This window comes from Sturnus vulgaris, chromosome 20, assembly GCF_052056855.1.
Source record: "Sturnus vulgaris isolate bStuVul1 chromosome 20, bStuVul1.hap1, whole genome shotgun sequence".
Classification (NCBI taxonomy): Eukaryota; Metazoa; Chordata; class Aves; order Passeriformes; family Sturnidae; genus Sturnus; species Sturnus vulgaris.
The window spans coordinates 10171780-10191906 of record NC_142262.1 but is presented as its reverse complement, the minus strand read 5'-3'; the positions used below and the strand labels follow the sequence as shown (position 1 = coordinate 10191906).

Genomic DNA, 20127 nt, shown 5'->3' with positions numbered 1-20127 from the left:
ACAGTTTGTCCCTTAATTTCCTATAAACTTAAAATGAAGTCTTAAGACTTATATGCAAGTGTCATCTCCTGAGCTGGGCCTGGGTGTCTTTTAAGTTGCCTGCAAAAATGAACTCCTTAATTGAAACAGCACAGAACTCTCCTCCTACTCCCAAACACAGGCAGTGACAGCAGTGGCAAGGGTAGAAGTAAAGCTAACCCACAAAAAGCCTCAGAAAAACTTTTAACCACAGACCTCCCCCCTCTCTGCCTGCTGTGCCAGCTTTCCTGGACCCTGCATCCAGAACTAGAATCTACTCAAGGACACTCACAGCCATAAGGCTCCAGCATGATCCAGATTTGATGGGCAAGATCTTGGTCTTTACCCAAAGCTGAATCAGCCAGCCCAGGTCGTTCACCAGAGAAATCTAGGTTTTTGTTTCCTCATTAGTGATCCAGCCACAACACAGCTTTCTGGAGGATGGCAAGTGGTTTATTCATATTCTAAATAAAGGGTTTGGAAAACTGATCTTTTGAAATAAAAAAACAGCAAAGAAAACCAAAATAAAATGGGAACACCGATGTACAGATGTAGCCTCACCTCTAATTTAACCTAAAACCCTAAAATTGGGTCCCATTTTACTGTTAATTTTCCTCCTATCCCCTGGGTTCTGATCGCTGGTTATGAGTCCCTTCACTGAGACCAGCCCACCTTCTTCTGGCAAACCCACAGCCCCTCCAGGGCCTCTCACACCTGATCCCTTGCAAAGGTCACACCTGCTGCTGTTACATTATCAATACCTTGTAGCATAAACCCCAAAATTAAAACAGTTCAGAGAGAAGAATTTTTTTGGTTAAAAGAATGCTCCATAGACTGGAGAGCCCCCAGAACAGGAGCTATGTGGGCAGATCCTGACTCCACAAGTACCAGTGCTGCTGACAGCCCATGGAGCTGCAGCCCAGGGAGATCCATGGTGACCAAGCAAACCCAGATGCCCAGGCCAGCCCCTCTCCCGTGGTGCTGGCAGCACAGCACGCTCCCGAGGCCTGTGGACAGCCAGGCTTCTCTCTCAGAGCAGAGTACTCCCAGCCTTGGCCCTCTCAGTTGACTGTTTTAAGCTTCTTGTCTGGCAGTTCCTGATGGTTCTTGGCTTGTTTCCTTTTCTGGCATGCTGCTTCCGTGCTGTCCCCCCTGGTCAGTTTGTCCAGGACCAGGGCAGTCTCCTTCAGCAGCCGCATCTCCCGCTTCTCCTTCCGCTCCTCCATCTCCACGATGTCGTCTGCAAACAAAGCCTTCAGGGGCGGGATCAGCTTCGGGATGGCCGGGAAGTCACCGAAACGGACCTGAAACACAAACACAGGAGCTCCTGTTTGAGAACTGACGGTTGATGTCCTTGCTCCCCCTTCCCTTTGGCCTGTGCAGACAGCAGGGCACTTTGCTGCCTTACGTTTTAGCTTTCATATTTTCCAGACTCTGCACTGCATTGGTGTGAGTCTGAACTCCATCCAAAGTGTCAGCAAGTTCTCCTCCCAGCTCAGGCACACAAAACAATCCTTTGCCAGCCCCACAACCAAGGACAGCGCTGCAGCTTCAGCCCCAAAAAGTGCAAAGAGCAGCGACTGGAGGAGAGAATGTGGGAGGATGGCACTGCAGAAGCTGGAGCTGCAATTGGACAATGAAGGCCAAGATGGAAATGGAGCCAAAGTGATCCAAGTGTGAGAACTCGTGACTCGGATCCATCTTGGCTCCATCTTGGCTGGAGCCACGGCCGGGCTCTTGCAGTGCCCAAGGTGAATCCTTGGAAGGGCTTGGAATAAATCCCTGCTTTATTCCTTCAGCACTGCCCAGCCTCTGCTCCAGGTCAGCCTCTTTAGCCATCAACTGCCCCTTCCTGTGTCCAGAACCTGCATCCAGCAGCCCTGACCTCAACAAGTTATTGATGTTTTCTTCACAGAAATGGTATGGCCCAGTACAAATTCTGACAGTGAGCTGCCCTCACTACCACAAGTGCCTTCAGCCAGCTTTTGTCTCTCGGATGTCTGCTACAGAAAGCCACTGAAGCAGCTCATCACTTGGGATGGGAATGGAAGGAAAATTAAGTTTTTTGGCGGGGAGTAGCAAGCACAGTCTTGAGGTGACACGAGGCAAGTACCCAGTGTGTTAAGAGCTGGATTCGAGGGCCATCAACACCTGTCTCACACTGGTGTGGAGCAAGGGAGGCACAGGCTATCTGCTGCCAGCAGTTAAAGGAGCTGTTTCAGAGATTGCTCTTCAGGAGATGAAGTAATGATACAGTACAAGAGGAGCATTTAATTCATGAGCAGCCATCCCATAATAACAGTGACACCATTCCCAGGCCTGGCCCCAAGCTCCCAACTTACCCTCATATGGTCGAAGGCGATGCCGACCTTCTCGCTGAAGTCCTCACTGAACAGCGGGATCTTGGCGTACCTCTGGCTGAAGTGATTGAGCATGATGAACTCTGCATTCATCTTCATCCCAGTCTGGATGGCCTGGGAGGTCGTGCTGCAAAAGGAACAGCCAGGTCACAGCCAGGCTGGCAGGTACTGCTGCTCTGCACCCAGGGTCACACCACACCAAGTGACCTCACAGGCACAGGCCCCTCTCCCTCAGGCAATTCCCTGACTTCCACACAACCCTGAGTGCAGGAATGCAGCTGTAATTGTTGGAGCCTTGCATGTAAGAGCTTCACAACCTGGGGACAGGCACTTGTCCCAGGGGTGCCAAGAGGCCCAGCTCTTGCACTGTGACTCACAGGGAATTGTGAGCAGCTGCTCTCAGTCTCCCACGTTTGCTGGGGCAGCACGTGGAACCGCTGGCTGCAGTGCTCTCAGTGAGCTGTGGGGATGAGATGACTCTTCTACCTCCTGAGCTTAGTCCCAAGATACAACCATGCAGAGGGTCTTTCCCTGCTGGTCAATTTGTAGTTACCAATGTCTGCTTGAAAGCTTTCCCCATTTCTTTTGGGGATGTTGAGAGATGTGGTGGTTTCAGAGCTGCTGCAATGACCAACACCCCATCTTTAGTGCAGAAGAGCTCTACACACACCAGAACCTTTGACAGGACTTGGGCCCTTCACCAGCTCCCAGCTGTGCACCTTTCCCTTCCCAACAGAGACAGACAGCAGGACACACCCACCTGTGGGTCTTCTCTATAGCTTCTTTCTCCATGCCATCTTCCAGCGTGGCTTCGTGGATCAGCAGGTTGGCATTTTTACCTGTGCAGACAATCACATATTCAATCTTCAGCTGAAGACTGACCAGCCCAACTGCCCACAGGAGCCCTCCTGTCCCTCCTCAGCCCCCTGCTGAGCACCAAAGGTTTGGGAGTGCCCACTTTGGATAATGCCAGATGGAGACCCTTCTCCAAGAGATTCTTCCAGCAGAGGGTTTTGTTACCTACCCATTTGCACTAAGGCCATGCAGGGCATTGTATCACCAGAATAAACTACTTTCCAGCCAGACTTGTGGATCACTGAACATGCAAAAGCATTTTTACAGTGTTGGACTTCACAGGTCTGAAACTGAACAGAGATACAAGTGTTAGACTCCAGGTCCCCTCCAGCCACAGAGCCCCTCAGCTCAGGAACTCACCTCAGCCAGGTCGTAGCTCTCCAACAGAGAGCTCACAAACTCCTTGGCTTTGGGTCTGAAGTTCTCACAGCCTTTCACAAGAGACTGAGAAGGAATCATTCTGTGAGAGAGAGAAAAAGAGATAATTAAGGACAGGTACAAAATAAAACCTGATTTTCTCTTTAAGCTGCTGATTTGTCCTGTTTCTCAGTCTCAGTTCAGTGCCTTGGTGACCTGTATTACCTCTTGCTTTGGTGCAAGAGCTATTACCTCATTGGCATCCCAGTAACTCATCCAATCACTTCTACCCCACTATCAAATACTCTATTTGCCCAACTCCATTTTCTTACAGCCAAGGGTAAGCCTCTATTAAGCAGCACAACTGAGTAACAAACCCTATCCTGCTCCCTGCAAACTGCATATCATTGTTCTACAGGCAGTGGAAGGAGTCAGAGTCACCTCCAACTAAGGAGTGGGGAAATGGATGACAGGGGTTTGCCTTGAATAAGGACCAAGGACATTTCTCCACACAGAACACTCACTTGATGTCTCCAAGAATCTCCTCACAGTGGTCGTGGTACTCGTGCAGCCAAGGCATGATCTGCTCAGGTGCTACCAGAAACAGAGGGCTGAAAGCCTGACCGAGGGCTGCCTGCAAAAGCAAAGGTGGGGGAAAAAAGTCAGTGTTAGGTGTACACCAAATTAGAGAGAAGAAATGCTGGGGAAAGGCTGGTGCTTCTCCACTACTCTGAAGTTCCCCTCCTGTCACCCCAAGCCACGTTCAGGAGCAGAGGAACCACTTACAAAAGCTCTCCGCCGCTCCATCAGGATATTCACCAGCCCCTGCAAAGGGAACACAGGAGACAGCAAGTCAGAAGTGTCTGGGGAGTCAGTGGCAACAGAGCCACCACTGCTCAGCAAGCCCAGAGGCACAACAAACTAGAAGGGAGAGGGGATTAGAAACACAGCCAGATTCAGCAGTGCCTGGGGAATGAATGCAGAGCAGGGCAGCCCACATTCATCAGCTGCACATACAGCTGAGTCCCAAGGTTCAGAGCACAGCTGCACAGAACCCCTTCCCAGAGCCTGAACCCACCGAGTGATGATCTGTGTGCATGTGGGACACAAACACAGCCACGAGGTTACACAGCACTTGGTCAACTTGCTCTCCATAGTGGCGGCAGAGCTGTCCAAAGGTGCCTTCCCCACAGTCCAGGAGCAGGGACCGGGTAGCACTAGTGAGAGGTGACAGAGACATTTAGCAGCCACTCCAAGAGCTCTGAGCAGGGCCATGTGGGAGGGGGATCTTTTGGGTTGGAAGGCAGAGATCAGAGAACACTGGGGTTTACCTGGTATTCAGCAGCGTGGAACTGACATTGCGGATTTTCATTGGAATTGCAGATCCTGTTCCCAAGAACACAATTTCAGGATAAGCACCCACATTTCCTGGAGAAAACAGAAAAAGGATTTGTAGGCAAATATTCTCCACATGCTGCCCAGTCAGACACCATCTAATTCACCAGTCCAGTAACTCCAGAGCCAACATGGCCAGCACAGTCATTTTTACCCCCCTCAGCAGCAGGTTTACAAGGGAAGGCAGAACAAGCCCCAGGACTTCACAGCTTCATCTGGGCTCTGAAGCAGAGGGTCACCCAGAGCTCCTTTTCCACCACACTGACCCAAGCTAAGTTGCTGATCTGTACCTGGTACAGCAGACAGGCTCTCTTTGCACTCCTTCACACGAGTCTGGAAGTCAGGGAGATCCAAGGCTTCACTAACAAACATGTCAGGATCACACACAGTCACAGCATCTCTGCAAGAACAGGCCACCTATCAGGATGGGGGCAGAAACTGAAACAGCCCTTTTCAGAGCAGAGTGCCAAATCCCTGTGACAAAAGAGCCTTACAACAAGGGGACAAATGCTCTTTCCATTTTGAGGGGTTGGAGGAGACACATCCACAAGTGTAGTGTGTGCCAAGAAGGCCTGGTTGGGCTGAGCCAGGCACAGAAATGATTATTCCATCAAAGTGGAGAAGCTCCTGCAATAGCACTTCATCCCATCCAAGCTGCCAGGCACTAGAGGGCACTGCAAGGCAGCACGGAAGGTCCTGGAAGAGGAGTAGCCAACTAAAGGGATCCAGGCATGGCTGAAAAGTGTAAGAAACCTGTGTCCTGGGCCTGCTTCAGAGCATGTGCAGCACTACAGGACTCCAGTTACCTTAACAGAGAAACTTAAACTCTTCCTGGCACCTGCATCCTCCTATTGTGCCCAACAAAGCCAGAAATCTGACCCATGGTGCCTGAAATCCCCTTGCCCCCTGTGCTCCCTGGCCCTTAAGGTTCTCACTGAGCAGCTTCACCTATCTGCCCACCAGGAGCAAAGGCAGCAACTGTCTAACCAGCTGGAGCTTTCAGCTCTAATATCAGACTTTCTCGGTCTTCAGAAGGTAAGACTCTCCCTGGGCTCCCCAAAAACTCTCCCTGGACCCATCTGCTCTGCCACAGCCACAGTTGGGTGAATAGCATGAGTCAAAGCAAAGGACCACAAAGTTACAGGAGCAAGGGACAGAAACAACACTGTAAAGCACTGGCCAGGTGTTGTTTTCAGTGGTTCACTCTTCCATGTGCTACACCTTGTGTGAGATTTCCAGGGGCAGGGACACAGCCCTCAAAAGCTTCCACAGCACAGCCACCAGAAAGGACCTGCAGGGGATCCTGACACAGTGCCCTCCCTCACTGAAAAGCTGCTTCAAGCCAACACCCAAATCCTGGGAAGAAAAAGATTGCCACTGACCTCTGCCACTCCTGCTGTGGCCTGAGGTGGTATTTCAGGAGGCACTCCCCTCGCACGATGGGCACAGGGCACACAGCCTCTGCTTCCTGCAGGAGGAGGGGGATGTGAGACACAGCCTTTGCTGAGGGCAGGAGGCACAGGGGCAAGGGGGGGCCTGGATTACCTTGCTCTGGTAGGTGGTGAGCAGAGGGAAGATCTCTGGGTGGATGAGGTTCAGCTGAGTTTGGATCTTGTAGCTGCGTGGGTTGTGCACAGCAGAGGAGTTTTCATTGAGCACCAAGTGCTGAGTCCCAGGCCCAAACCTGTCAGAGGACAATAATGCTCAATAGCTTCAGCCCCACGTTAAAATTGGGCACATGTGCACACCTCAGCTAAAAATCTCACCTGAGCCAGCAGAGCCCTCTTTTTAGAGCTCTTTTCCACAGAATCACTGAGTTGGAAGAGACCTTCAAGATCAGAGTCCAACCCATGCCCTAACACCTCAACTAACCCATGGCACTGAGTGCCACATCCACTCTTTTTTTAAACACATCCAGGGATGGTGACTCCACCACTTCCCCGGGCAGACAATTCCAGTACTTGATCACTCTTTCTGTAAAAACCTTTTTCCTAACATCCAACCTATATTTCCCTTGGCACAGCTTAAGACTGTGTCCTCTGCTTCTGTCAGCTGCTGCTTGGAGTTTGCTTTGGAACCAACATGTGCACCACCAGAACAGGCTGCTGCCCCCAGTGGCAGGAGCCCAGGGACCACAGCACCACGTACCTCTCCATCCACTGCTGGTAGCGGCTGTCCCGGAGCACTGACTCGGGGGTCATGTGAATAACCAAGGCCACCTGGTGCTCAGGAACCCCCTCCTGGTACCTGGACACATTCAAACAGAAAATATATCTGTGCTCCAGTCCATGTCCTTGGCATCCCCTCCCCTCTCTCACTTTGGTGCTATCAGAGATGCCCCCTGAGGCAGGCAGAACAGCAATTTTCAGAGCATGGCCCTGGAACACCCAAGGCACAAAGCTCAGGCCACCATTTGCTAACACCTCCACTGTCCCCCACAGGGCAGTTCCTCTCCTCCATCAGCAATATCTGCAGAACCTCCAGGAGCCCAAACACTTCTGCACAAGCCCTAGAGAGATGTTATGTGTAGTCCAGGCTTCCAGCAGACACCAAGGCACATTCCTGCTCTGGAGGTCCCTGAGACAGAACCCCACAGGTCCTGCCTTTCCTAAAAGCCTCAAAATGCACCACCAATCCTTTCTTGCATCTCAAGCTCCTTAACAGTGCCAAATAGCACATCCAAACTAGAACAAGAGCAAAACTCAGCCCAGGTGTCCTTCCCCAGACACTGCAGGTGCCCCAGCCCTACCTTCGGAAGGTCTCGTTTTCACAGACAGCATCCACAAAGCCCTCATGAGGACACTCCAGAACGAGGAACACTGGGCCAGGGTCAGTGGGGGTGCACAGCTCCTCAGGGAAGAGCTGCAGGCAGATATACAGTGCTCACACCACAACCAGCCTGGACACACAGCCCTTCCTGCACCTCTGTGTCTGACTCCTTCAGTCAGAGCCCAGCAGTCACTCCCAATGCTCAGTACACCCAGCCAGAGCAGATCCTGGGTTCTTTCTGCTTTCATTACACAGCAAATCCCAACCCTGGCCTCAGAGAAATCACAACCTAACCCAAGGAGGGGAATTTCAGCAGTTTCTAGGTTCCCATGATAGATTCAGATGGTAGCAAAAGCATTGTAAGGAAAAGAAGGCTTTATAAAATTCTTGTGACACAAAGATGTGCTGATTCTGTCTCCCAGCTCAGGATCTTCACTTGCAGATCACCTGGGCCATGGCCAGAGCAGGCTCTGCCTCACACTCCAGTGTTTGAGAGATCCAGACCCTGCATCCTAGAACTACTGAGTTTGTTCTGGTGCCAGAGATGCAAACAGACTAAGAAGGGAGTGATGGCTGCACAGGCATTCAATCCTCAGATTCAGACAATGCAGGATTAACTCCACTAGCTCACTCCTAGATCTGCATCACCTTGGGGAAGGGGAGATGAATCAGCTCTGCCAAACAGCAAACACCCAGCCATACCCACACAGGAGTTCATTTCCCTGATCACCACCCCAACAGCCCCAGGCATGCCACATCCAGCAACAACCTGAAACAGTCTCAGCATTACTGGTAGGCAAAGCATTCTGCACAAAAGCTTGTCACCTTGGGAGCCCAGTGAAGGAGGGAGAATGGCAAAGCCCCAGCAGAAGCACAGACACATCTTACCTCTTTGCCTTCAAAAGTGATGCTCTCCCCATTTTTGAGAGCTGTAATGATGGGAAGGATGGCTGGAGTTCCCCTGAGAACAAGGCCACAGAAATATTTAGCTTGCCAACAGCCACGTGCCTGCTCCTGCTGCCCCGGGCCCCAGGCTGGGCTCTCATACTCACACTGGCAGGCCCAGCTCCTGGGCTTTGGCTGCAAGGAATTTCCCCTTCCTTGGGTGAACCTGAAAACAGTTCAGCACAATTATCACCCAAATAAACAGGGCCGTGAAACAACATCCATGTACTGCCACCTTAAGAGCTTCTTCACAAACCAAGGCAATATTTCTTCCCTTTTCACTTCCACAGCCACTGCTCCAATTTACCCCAAAAATGTCCTTCTAGACTTTCTGCTTTCCACGATCCTGCTGCTGCTTCTTGCTCCCCTCTTCAGCCAAGCAAGCAGGACAGCCTGCCCTCCTCTGAGGGTGAAACAAGAATGCAACCTGTACACTCCTAACCACTGCTGGATTCTAAAAAACATCTCCAGTTTGACACATTCCTACTCATGCTACAGCAACTCTTGACACTTGAAAAGCAGAAACACATTAGAGCTTCAAAGCCATACTTGAAAACAGTCTCCAGTTAAATCCCTGTAGCGAGATGACATTAGGAAGCATTTTCTTACAGAGGGTGGCCAATGCCCCAAGCTTGCCAGTGTTTAAGAGATGGTTGGACAATGCCCTTAATAAATAATATGTTTTAAATTTTGGGCAGCCTGAAGGACACAGACAGCTGGACAGGATGGCTCAACCCTGGAAGTGTCAAAGACCAGGCTGGATAGGGTTTTGAGCAACTTGATCTATTGGAAAGTATCCTAACCCACAGGGGCATGGAGTGAGATTATCTTTAAAGTCTCTTCCAACCCAACTCATCCTGTGGTTATAGATGATCACTGATGTCCATTCCCCCTGAAATACTCTGTTCTATTCTCTCATCTGTTCTGTATTAGTTTAGAGACCTTGTGCCTAAACTTACTTTACAAAGAAAAGCTGTCACCAGATCAGGATGCCTCCTTGCACACTTCTGCTCATCACCTGTAAAACAAAGCAAAACTACTAAAAATCATCAGTCACTATCACTTTTCTTCAAACCAAAACATGCCAAAATTTGTTAAAGCATTAACAGGAACATTATCCACTTAACTTGGAGCCCAGCAGCAAAGTGTTATGAACACCCAAGGTCAGAGAGCCCATGGCTTCAGACACAGGAAGCCAAACTAAGGCTCAAGACTGAAAAATAAGCAGCCCAGCATCCACCTGTAATTAAATTACAAAGGTTGGAACATCCACCCCTGCCAGAAGCAAACTACTACAAGGACTAATCACATCCAAGCACCAATCATGTCCAATTTCTAGGCCTTTTAAGTTCTATCAACTTCCAAAGTACCAGAACACTTTGCTCCATGAAACCTTCCAGCTGAACTCCTCTACAGACCTCACTTTCAGAAAGCAAATGGCTCAGAGGACAAATTCCTATCTTTAGTTTGGCTTAATCTCATTAGTTAAAATGGCCATTCCATGTGTTTCACCTGTTTTCTTTGGGCTTTCTTTTCCTTTCTCCAAGCTTTGCTGTGCAGCTCTCGGGGATGCAGGCCCTGTGTCCCCTTTAGGGCTATTTCCACCTTGGGGAGATGCTCCAGAACTCTGGGGGGATGGACTTTCAGCAGCCAGTGGTTTTCCTGTCCCAAATCCAATAAAAGCAGACAAAGATCATTCAATCCAATCCAAAACAACATAAAAGAAAAGCAGCAGTAGCATTCCCCCCTCCATGACAGCCAGGTTTAAACTGCACCGGAATACAGAGCTCTTCCCTCCAGACTAGCTTGCACTTGTATTCTCCAGTCACATTTCAGGAGCCATCCCTTATCCAAGTCCTTCTCCCCAAACTGTTAAACTCTGTCAAGTCTATGTTGCACCCTCAGTATCAGAGTTTCCAGCACAAAGAATGCAGCTGGCTGAGAAAGCCAAACCCAAGGAAGTTTCACAAATCATTTCATCCACCCACACCTGAAGGAACAAGCCATGACTCTGCAGGTCTTGTTATTTAAATGAGATCCTTCTCCTGAGAAAAGCAAATTAATGAACCTCTGCTTACTCAGGCTGGCAAACAGAAGCTGCTCCTTGAGCCTTCATTGTGCTAACTGAGCACGTGCTTCCCCTGTCTCTCTGCAGCACCAGTGCTCACCTGTCAGAGGGATCTGGTAGACAGTCATTGTCTCATCCTTGTACTCAGGCTCTGTGTGCAACTGCACAGCTGGGAAGAGATCAAAAACCACCATTAACAAGTGCATAAGCAGTGATTCACACTCTTCAAGAATATAAATCAGAGAAGTGTCTTTGTCTTTCTTAAACACAGCCTGCTGAACATTCCCCTTCCTTTTCTGTGCCCAGCTGCAAACTCCAATGAAAATTGAAGTTTTAAGAGCCCATCATCCTCAGGGAGCAGCCCAGGATACCACAGTGAGCAAATTCACTGGTAGACTCTGGAAGCAAAGTCCCTTCAGTGTTTTAAAACCAAATGCTGTCTGTACCAGCGAGCCTGGCAGCCCCAGAGCAGAAACAGAGCTGGAAACACTGTTGTGAGGGGTCTGAACAATGTATCAGAGCACAACAAATGTTTACAACACCCTCAGAGCAGACCTAAGCCAGAGGCTGCAGCTGTTACTCTAGCCTTTGGCTAGAGATGCAACAAAAAGTTCCAAGTTTCCTCTGCTACAGAAATCCCTGACCCACATACCTAAATCCATCCTTTTGAGGGGCCCAGGAAAGAGGCGAATGGCTTTCAAGTAGTTTTGCTGGAAAAGAAACAGGGTATCAGGAGGGGGCACAAGCAGTGCCATGAGAAACATCCTTCCAGCAGCTACACACTCAACAGGCAGTCACACAAATCTGAGCAGCTCAGACAGCTCTGGGCAGGTGGCCCACCTCTGGCAGGCACTGCGTCCTCAGAAAGAGAAAGCCACTGACCCCACCCCCTCCATCCATTAGTCAGCAGAAACTGCAAGGAAATAAAACCACTACAACAATGCTGAGGATTGCAAATTTCTGGTCCAGACACGGCATTAAGCAGGAAACGACCACATTAAACAGGAGATCAGACACTGAGCTTCTATTAAAATAAAATGAGGAGGGAGCAGACAAGAAAATAAAGATCCTCCCTTCTCCCAAAAGCTGATTTATCAGGATGAAAGACTACAAGACAGGAGCAGAAGATTTCTGCTGTCCTGTAACTGAAGAGATTTGGATTTTCAAGACAGTCCTTTGGGCTGGCACTAATTCAGACCAGCATTTCACACCTGCACAAAGATTCCCTTTGCCACCAGTTCTCCCAGTTCCAGAGTGAGCTGTAACACTTGGAGGGTTTGCTGTCCCTTCTGCATCTTGCCATACTTACCAGCTTTGGTGGCCCCAGGAACACACACCTCTGGAGCCCTATAGCCTTCAGTGTGAGGATCATACCTGAGAGCAAGCAGAGAAACAGATTTATCACAGCTCCAGTGAACACTGGTAGATCCCAAAAGAAAAATCCCTCTCTGTTCAGGAGTGTTTGGCCTCTCCAAAAAGGACAGAACCGAACTTGGACCTGAATTCAGTTTAGCTTCAGCTTTGTGACAGTTTCAACAAGTCACTTGCCTCTACAGATAAAGAAAATATCTTCACATCTTTATAAAATTAATTTGGAGCAAGGCATCTGAACAAATCCTTTACTTGGAGATTTCCAGAATTTTAATGGACAAGATCCATAGTCATCTGTCCTAACCTCATCCTGCACTGACGACAATAGCGCCCACAAACTTCTGTGTGCTCCTCTGGACTCAAACCAGCCTAATCCACCAACAGCTCCCTGCCAGCAACACCTTCTGCTCCAGGAGATTTTGGGAAGCTGAAGCCAGGTATGCTGGACAGGCAGGGCCTGTCCCACCACGTGTCTGCACTGTCGCAGAGCCCACACACCAACTGGAAGCACCGCAGAGCCCCGGCACAGCCCAGCCCTCGGGCAGCGATGTCGCCGACCCCACCGCTGCCTAAAACACCCCGCAAAGCTGGGCCCTGCCCGAGAGCTGCCGCGCCGGGCTCCCCGCACTCACCCGGCAGCCCCCCGACGTTGGCCCAGGACACGCGGCTGAGGAAGATGCTGTCCAGGTGGGAGATCTTCAGCCTGCGGGGCAGACGGGGGTGAGCAGGGCCCGATGCGGCCCCGGGGTGTCCCCCCCTCGCTGTCCCACTTACTTGTGCTCCTGCATGGCGCGCTGCGTGCCCTCGCCGCAGTTGAACAGGTACCTGGGGGGACAGGGGCGTCAGGGCAGGCCCGGGAGGGGAGCCCCGCTCCCGCTGCCAGCCCCGCACTCACCGGTTGAACTCGGAGAACACGTACACGGCGGCCCCCGCATCGCGGCTCCCGGCCGCCACCACCTGCACGTACACGGTGTTGGGCCCCGCCAGGCCCGTGCCCGCGTTCCGCCGCCGCTCGCGGGCCCACACGTGCCGGGGCACGTCCTTGGGCCGCCGCGCGGGCCGCGGCGCTGAGGGGCCCTCGGACACGGACATGGCCCTGCCCGTGCCCGCCCGCCGCCACACGAGCGCGCGGCCCGGCGGCAGCGCCCGCGCCAGCGCCCACATCCGCGCGCCCGCCCCGCCGCCAACCGCGTCAGCGGCCCCGCCCCGCCTGCCGCGCCACAGCCAATGAGAGGCGAGGAATGCCCACGGTCCGCCCGCCGCTGTATCACGTGGTATAGACGGACCAATTGGGAGCAAGCCCCGCCCATGACTCGCGGCTGTCCTGTCTGGCCGGTGTCACGTGACCGAGATCTGCCAGCTGGTGTTCAGGGGATGCCGGTCCGGCCCGTCCTGTGTCCGGCCCGGCCTGTGTCCGGCCCGGCCTGTGTCCGGCCCGGCCTGTGTCCGGGCGGTTCTGTGTCCGGCCCGGCCTGTGTCCGGTCCGGCTGGGGATCTCTGTCCTGCCACTGCCCCGGTTCTGTGCCCGGTCACTGCCGGGCTTCTGTGTCCGGCCCATTCTGTGTCCGGTCCGGCCACCGCCGGGGATCTCTGCCCGGCCACTCCCGGGCTTCTGTCCATCCATCCCCGCACCGGACACTGGTGCTGCTGGGCACGGATCCCCGGCTCCGCTGACCCGACGGCCCCGCTGGAGCCCCACACGCCATTCCCCCGGTCAGAGCTGGTTTCCTCAGGGGCGCCAGCACAGGTGTCTCACGGCAGAGTGCCGGATGTCTCCTCCCATAAATCCATTTCTTTATTCCTGATGCAGTGACACAGACTCAGGCCAAGCTAGTGTCTCCAAGGAGGGACCCCAAATGGGAAACCCCCGGGGTTTTATCCCCTCACAGTCTCCTCACTCAAATTCTGGCTCTTCCTCCCAACCACTTCTTGAGGAAGCCTGTCCCAGTGTTTGATCTCTCTCTGTAAGAAGATGCTTCCTAATGTCAGTAGGACATTTCTATTTACAAGAGACATTTAACTGGAGACAGCATTTTCAAGTATGGCTTTGAAGCTCTAATGTGTTTCTGCTTTTCAAGTGTCAAGAGTTGCTGTAGCATGAGTAGGAATGTGTCAAACTGGAGATGTTTTTTAGAATCCAGCAGTGGTTAGGAGTGTACAGGTTGCATTCTTGTTTCACCCTCAGAGGAGGGCAGGCTGTCCTGCTTGCTTGGCTGAAGAGGGGAGCAAGAAGCAGCAGCAGGATCGTGGAAAGCAGAAAGTCCAGAAAAGCCTTTTTAGGGTAAATTGGAGCAGTGGCTGTGGAAGTGAAAAGGGAAGAAATATTGCCTTGGTTTGTGAAGAAGCTCTTAAGGTGGCAGTACATAGATGTTGTTTCACGGCCCTGTTTATTTGGGTGATAATTGTGTTGAACTGTTTTCAGGTTCACCCAAGGAAGGGGAAATTCCTTGCAGCCAAAGCCCAGGAGCTGGGCCTGCCAGTGTGAGTATGAGAGCCCAGCCTGGGGCCCGGGGCAGCAGGAGCAGGCACGTGGCTGTTGGCAAGCTAAATATTTCTGTGGCCTTGTTCTCAGGGGAACTCCAGCCATCCTTCCCATCATTACAGCTCACAGAGCTGAGCTGGGACAGGCACTCAGCTGTGCAATCCCCTCTCCTTGGCTGCTGGAGCAGGCTGGACACAGCCCTGAGGGCGCTGGCCTGACCTCGGTCAGAAGGTCGAGCCTCCCAAAGCCACTCTGAACCCCAATCCCCCTGTGATTCCCCAGGCTCCCCCATTCTCTGCTGCTCCTCTCCCACAGGAGCCTGTCCAGGGCCTGTGCACAAACACCCAGCTGCAGCTCTGTTTATTTTTCAGTTCTCCAACCTCTGTGTGAGCTCTCTGAGGCTTTTTGTTTGCTTCAAAAAGAGCCACTTGATGTTACTGTAACCAGAGTACCCCAACATAAACAACCCTGACCATCAATATCCCTTGCCTCCCTGAGTTCCAAAGGAAAACCTTATCTTTCCCAGTGCTTTGCTTTCCAAACACTGTCTCCCTTTATTCTTAGTGCCAATATTCTTCCCTTTCTTTTCCAGTGATCCTTTCAGTCAGAACCTCTCCAAACCTCCAGATCTTGCCATGGTGATTACAGCTGTTCTGTAAGTCTTTCTTCAGACCTGTAATTCTTTAACCATTCTCCTGACTCCCATCCTTTCACAGCAGCTCAAATTAGCCTGGCTTTCCTTGCTTCTAAATGAACTAAAAGGTTTGTTCCTTTGGGTGGCAAACTCTTTGTTCACACATATTTCACATGTGACAGTGCTGCAGCCCAGAGCTCACTCATGGCACTTGGCTCTGCTCCCAATGTGAGAAGGGAAACACTGGTTTAGATCTTAAATTCTGCCTCACCTCGAGTCCTGGGGGGCAGTTTTGGGCACCACTACATAAGAAAGAGCTGAAGCTCTTAGTGAGGGTCAGGAGGAAGGACACAAAGCTGGTGGAGAGCCTTGAGGGGCTATAGGAGGATTGCCCAGGCTCCCCAGGGAATGGGCACATTCCCAAGGCTGCCAGAGCTCCAGGAGTGTTTGGACACTGCTCCCAGGGATGCACAGGCTGAGGTTGTTAGGGTGTCTGTGCAGGGCCTGCACTGGACTGGATGATCCTTGTGGGTCCTTTCCCACTCAAGAGATCATGATTCTGTAATTTTTTTAATTGCTCTCAAATAAAACTTTCCAAAGGCCAATTCTCTCTGCTCATTCTTGCCCCATTGCTGTATTGATCCTTCCCCCTGGCATTGCTTTTCTGGTCAGGTGAATGAGGAAGCAAGAAAATGATTTTTTTTTTTCTTTTTTCTTTTTTTTTTTTCTTTTTTGTGCCTAATGCATTTTTTTAATACCTTTGGAAGCACAAGTGTTTTCTTAGGGCTCTGACCAGCTGGCATGGGGGTTTCAGCCAATGTTTCTTTAGTGGGTGAAGTAACCAAGAAGGTGTGTGGTATTTTTCATCAAGTGAACCCTGGCATTTCTGTCCAACCTTGCTGGCTTGAGAGTGTGTGCACAGGCGAGTATGGAGAGCTGGCACTTGTGCAGAGTGACAGAACTGCCTGCAAAGCCTCGTCAGTCTTACAAAGATTTCACTGTAAGTGCAAAAAACAGAACCTGATCAGAGGCTCACAACAGCAGCACACAAGTGTCCTTTACTGTTTGGGCTGCAGGGTGCTCTGGCATCTCACAAAGGGGCAGGGATTTCAAAGACTGGGTTGAGGAGGAAATGCCTTTTGTTTTGCAGTTTTGGTCCTTGTTTTGGATAAGAGGTGTCCCATGTTAACAAATGTGTTGGTGGATCAGTTGGGACATCCCAGAGTTCAGTCCCTGTGGTTCCTGCAGAGGCCGTGACTGAGGGTGGCTGTGTCCCGTTCTGCAGCTGCTGTGACAGTGCCACCAGCAGGGCCCTGAGGGGGCCTCCAGCACAGGGAGGACATGGAGCTGCTGGAGCCAGTCCAGAGGAGGCCACCAAGATGATCAAAGGGATGGAGCACCTCTGGTATGGCAAAAGGCTGAGAGAATTGGGATTGTTCAGCCTGAGAAGAGAAGCTTTGGGGTGACCTAACTGTGGCCTTTCAGTACCTGAAGGGACCCTACAAGAGAGATGGACAGAGATGATTTACAAGGGCTTGGAGGGACAAGACGAGGGAGAATTACTTCAAATTAAAAGACAGTAGGTTAGGTTGGATGTTGGGAAGAAATTCTTCCCTGTGAGGGTGGGCAGGCCCTGGCACAGGGTGCCCAGAGCAGCTGTGGCTGCCCCTGGATCCTTGGAAGTGTCCAAGGCCAGGTTGGACATTGGGGCTTGGAGCAGCCTGGGACAGTGGGAGGTGTCTCTGCCCTTGAGATGAGTTTTAAGGTCCCTTCCAACCCAGACATTCTGGGTTTCTATGACACTGCTCCAGGAGCACACACATCTCCTGGAGCAGCTCTCCCAACCCTTTGATATGAAAGTCTAAATTACAGTCTGATTTCCCCCAAAGCCTCATTCCCCTTGCAGTGTGCAGAGATCACACACAATAACCACCCCTAACCTGGAGAGTCCTCACAGCTCTGCCTCGGGGCTGCAGGGAGGTGCTCCCTGTCCTGCCCAGTAATGCTGCAATAACACACAGTAATGCAGAGTTTGGGTAACTAACCCAGCTGCAGCGATAGCATCAACCATGCCACAAGAGAGATTTAAAAGTAATATCCCAAAAGGCTCCACCGACAGAGGAGGGAGGATCCTTATCTGTGGGATTTTCCCAAGGTGATCCCGATGCTTCCCTTTGTTTGCTGTGTATTCCACTGATTATCATCATCCCCTGGAGTCTGGGGTTTATTAGAAGAGCAGGTTTACACAGAGATTAAAGACAGCACAGGACAATATGAAGAGTTTGGTGTGTCAGTGGCTCATAAAGATAACCAGTCTGGTCAAGATAAGAAGCAAAATTATTGGAAAGTAGATCTTGAGGGCAAAGCAATAACCACAAGATGCTGGTCCCAGGCATAGAGAATCCCCCAAAGACAGCAGGGATCAAGAGAGGACACTCTGAGGGACAGGTCTGGGAGCCTGCCAGAGGCTGCTCATGGCTTCCCAGGGATGGGGACATCGCCCTGAGCCAGGGGGACGTGCAGCTGGAGCTGGGGCTCAGTGCACACTGCCTCCATACACAACTGGGATAGCTGCAGAGCATGGGCAGCTCACAGCCTCTCCCTGAAGGTGCCCCAAGGCCTGACTCACCACTGGACAGGACCCTGCCACTGAGGAGTGAAAGTGATGGTCAGCATCACCTCAGCAGGGCAAGGATTCCCTGCATGACCTACAGCATGACCTACTCCAGGAGGCTGTCCCAGACTCCTTTTCCACTGGCCTTTGGGCCAGACAAGCTCCTGGCCACCCTGCCAGCCCCTCAGAGGCAAGTCCAGCTCATGGAAACTGCACTAAATGAAATCTCAAGTGTACCAGTGGCAGTAACATCGTGCCCAACACAAAAGTATGCAGGAGTGGCCCAGGAACTTGTGTGAGTGTCCCTAAGTCTTTCCTTGGAGTGAGCTCTGTGTGAACCAATTTTATATAGCCCCCAGAAGGGCATGATATTGTTCAATTATCCCTAAAGCTTCTCCTCTAACATGCCTTGACATGGAAATGCATGTGAGCAAAGGTTCCTGGGTGAGTCTTGAGAATTCCCAGATTCCTTTGTGAGTAACCAGTGACAAAATGCCCAAATCCCCAGGAGGGTTATGGTGAGCCTGCAAAAGGGGCTGCATGGGACAGCAGGAAGGTCCCACAGAGGATCCCCTTTTTCTCAGCATTACAACTTATAGCTCCAAAAGCTCAAAGGATTCACATTAAATCCTGCTGAGTTTGGCTCTGCACAGCCCCAGGGGTGGATTTGCCCTGCAAACCTGTGGTTCCTGAGGGATAACTGCAGTTACCAATGACATGGAGTAATGGGGAACAGACTGGGAATTTAGGAGGAGAAAGCAATTTGACAATGCTGCTTTTGCCATAAAGGATTTGAGTGGAGATTGTGGGTAGGATTACCTTAAGAGGTGAGATTTCAGGTGGTTCATCCCTCAGATTAGTGATATTTTGCTGAAAAGGTCTTGTTTCTCAGCAACAAATAATGACAGTACTTGGCAGAGGAGTAGAGAAATTCTCAAAAAGTGACACAGGGCATGAAAGGCACTGCCTTAGCCAAAAAAACTTCAAAAAAAACCCCAAAATAAATATGCGAAGACAAAGGCAACTAAATGAGAAAGAGAAAAAATTCATTAGGCCTCAGAAATACTTGAATTCAGAATGATTTCAGGAAGCCAACAGCAAGGTGTAACCCAGGGAGCTTCATTAAAGAAGAGTTTATTTTCTTATCTGCAATCTGCCCAGCCCCCTGGTCCTGTGTCTGCCAGAGGAGCAGATGTATGGATAAGCCACTGGTCCCTGCAGAGCCCAATCTCCCTCTCCAGTCCTCCCACTCCAGGGATATTTATTTCTGCTCTTTCAATAAAAGAAAGGTAAACACCCCACACCCAGCTGCAGTGGCTTGTGATTATTTTCAGTATTGCCTGTCAAGGTATAAATTAACTCAATTCCTGATTGTTTGAGGAGGAAGAGAATCCCTCTCCCTGTGATTTGCTCTTTGCCCCCTGCCTATAATTCACAAGAACCCAGACGGTGTCACCCAACTGTAAGTGCCAGGTTTGAGGTGACTTCAGTGGTACCCGCTGCCCCCTTGCCCTGTGGGGATGAACTGGGGAGGTGACTCCATCCCCTCCTGAGCCCCGGGGTCACCTCGGGCACTGCCCGGCCAGCGCTGGGCACGGCGGCGGGGCCGCAGCTCCAGCTCCGCTGCCCCGGCTGGATTTCCCCGCTCGCTGCCCGAGAGGCTCCCCGGGCCCCCCCTGCGGGCCAGGACCCCCGGTTCGGTTCGGTTCGGTTCGGCCCCCGCGGCTCGGGGTCAGCTCGTGCCGGGTCACCGCAGATCGTTAGTGCCCAGCACAGCCGGGGCCGCGCCCCGGGCACCGCGGGCACCGCAGCGACGGGACCAGGTCCGGGCTGGGAGCTGGAGAGACCGGCTGGATGCAGGGATGTGGTGACCGGGCACTGTTCCGCTCTGTCCCACAGCATCCCATTCCCCCATCCCATTCCCTTATCCCATCCCCATATCCCATTCCCGCATTCCATTCCCACATCTCATTCCCCCATTCCATTCCCACATCCCAATCCCCCACCCCATTCCCTTATCCCATCCCCATATCCCATTCCCACATCTCATTCCCGCACCCCATTCCCCCATCCCATTTCCCATCCCATTCCCGCACCCCGGCGCTGCAGGGCCCGGGTCCGGCCCTAGATGGCACCGCGACTCCGCCGCCGCCGCGTCCCGCCGGGACCGGGCGTGGGGGGAGGACGGGACAGCCCCGGCGAGTCCCCGCAGCCTCCCGAGCCCCTCCGCCTCCCTCCAGCCTCTCCTCGATGTCTCGC

At 51.8% G+C, this 20127-nt stretch overlaps 1 protein-coding gene across 1 annotated transcript; it reads right to left on the bottom strand.

Moving 5' to 3' along the window:
- Positions 1 to 449: 449 nt before the first annotated feature.
- ELAC2 (elaC ribonuclease Z 2) lies at positions 450 to 13310 on the bottom strand. The gene is made up of 24 exons (XM_014886831.2): positions 13034 to 13310; positions 12913 to 12963; positions 12771 to 12841; positions 12077 to 12141; positions 11420 to 11477; positions 10868 to 10936; positions 10212 to 10361; positions 9659 to 9717; positions 8807 to 8865; positions 8643 to 8715; positions 7735 to 7847; positions 7134 to 7232; positions 6531 to 6669; positions 6368 to 6453; positions 5276 to 5385; positions 4922 to 5018; positions 4669 to 4807; positions 4377 to 4415; positions 4115 to 4224; positions 3594 to 3693; positions 3403 to 3523; positions 3139 to 3217; positions 2361 to 2505; positions 450 to 1322 (listed from the first exon to the last, which is right to left on the bottom strand). Exons 1-24 carry the CDS (start codon positions 13300 to 13302, stop codon positions 1080 to 1082), a joined length of 2544 nt encoding a protein of 847 aa, XP_014742317.1. The 5' UTR covers positions 13303 to 13310; the 3' UTR covers positions 450 to 1079.
- Positions 13311 to 20127: the final 6817 nt, after the last annotated feature.

Coding starts and splice junctions, on each gene's coding strand:
- ELAC2 (XM_014886831.2), bottom strand. CDS start 13,302: ATGTGGGCGCTGGCGCGGGCGCTGCCGCCGGGCCGCGCGCTCGTGTGG. Junction 6,670..7,133: donor TACCAGCAGTGGATGGAGAG/GTACGTGGTGCT, acceptor GTCCTCTGACAG/GTTTGGGCCTGGGACTCAGC. Junction 3,694..4,114: donor GAGATTCTTGGAGACATCAA/GTGAGTGTTCTG, acceptor TCTCTCTCACAG/AATGATTCCTTCTCAGTCTC.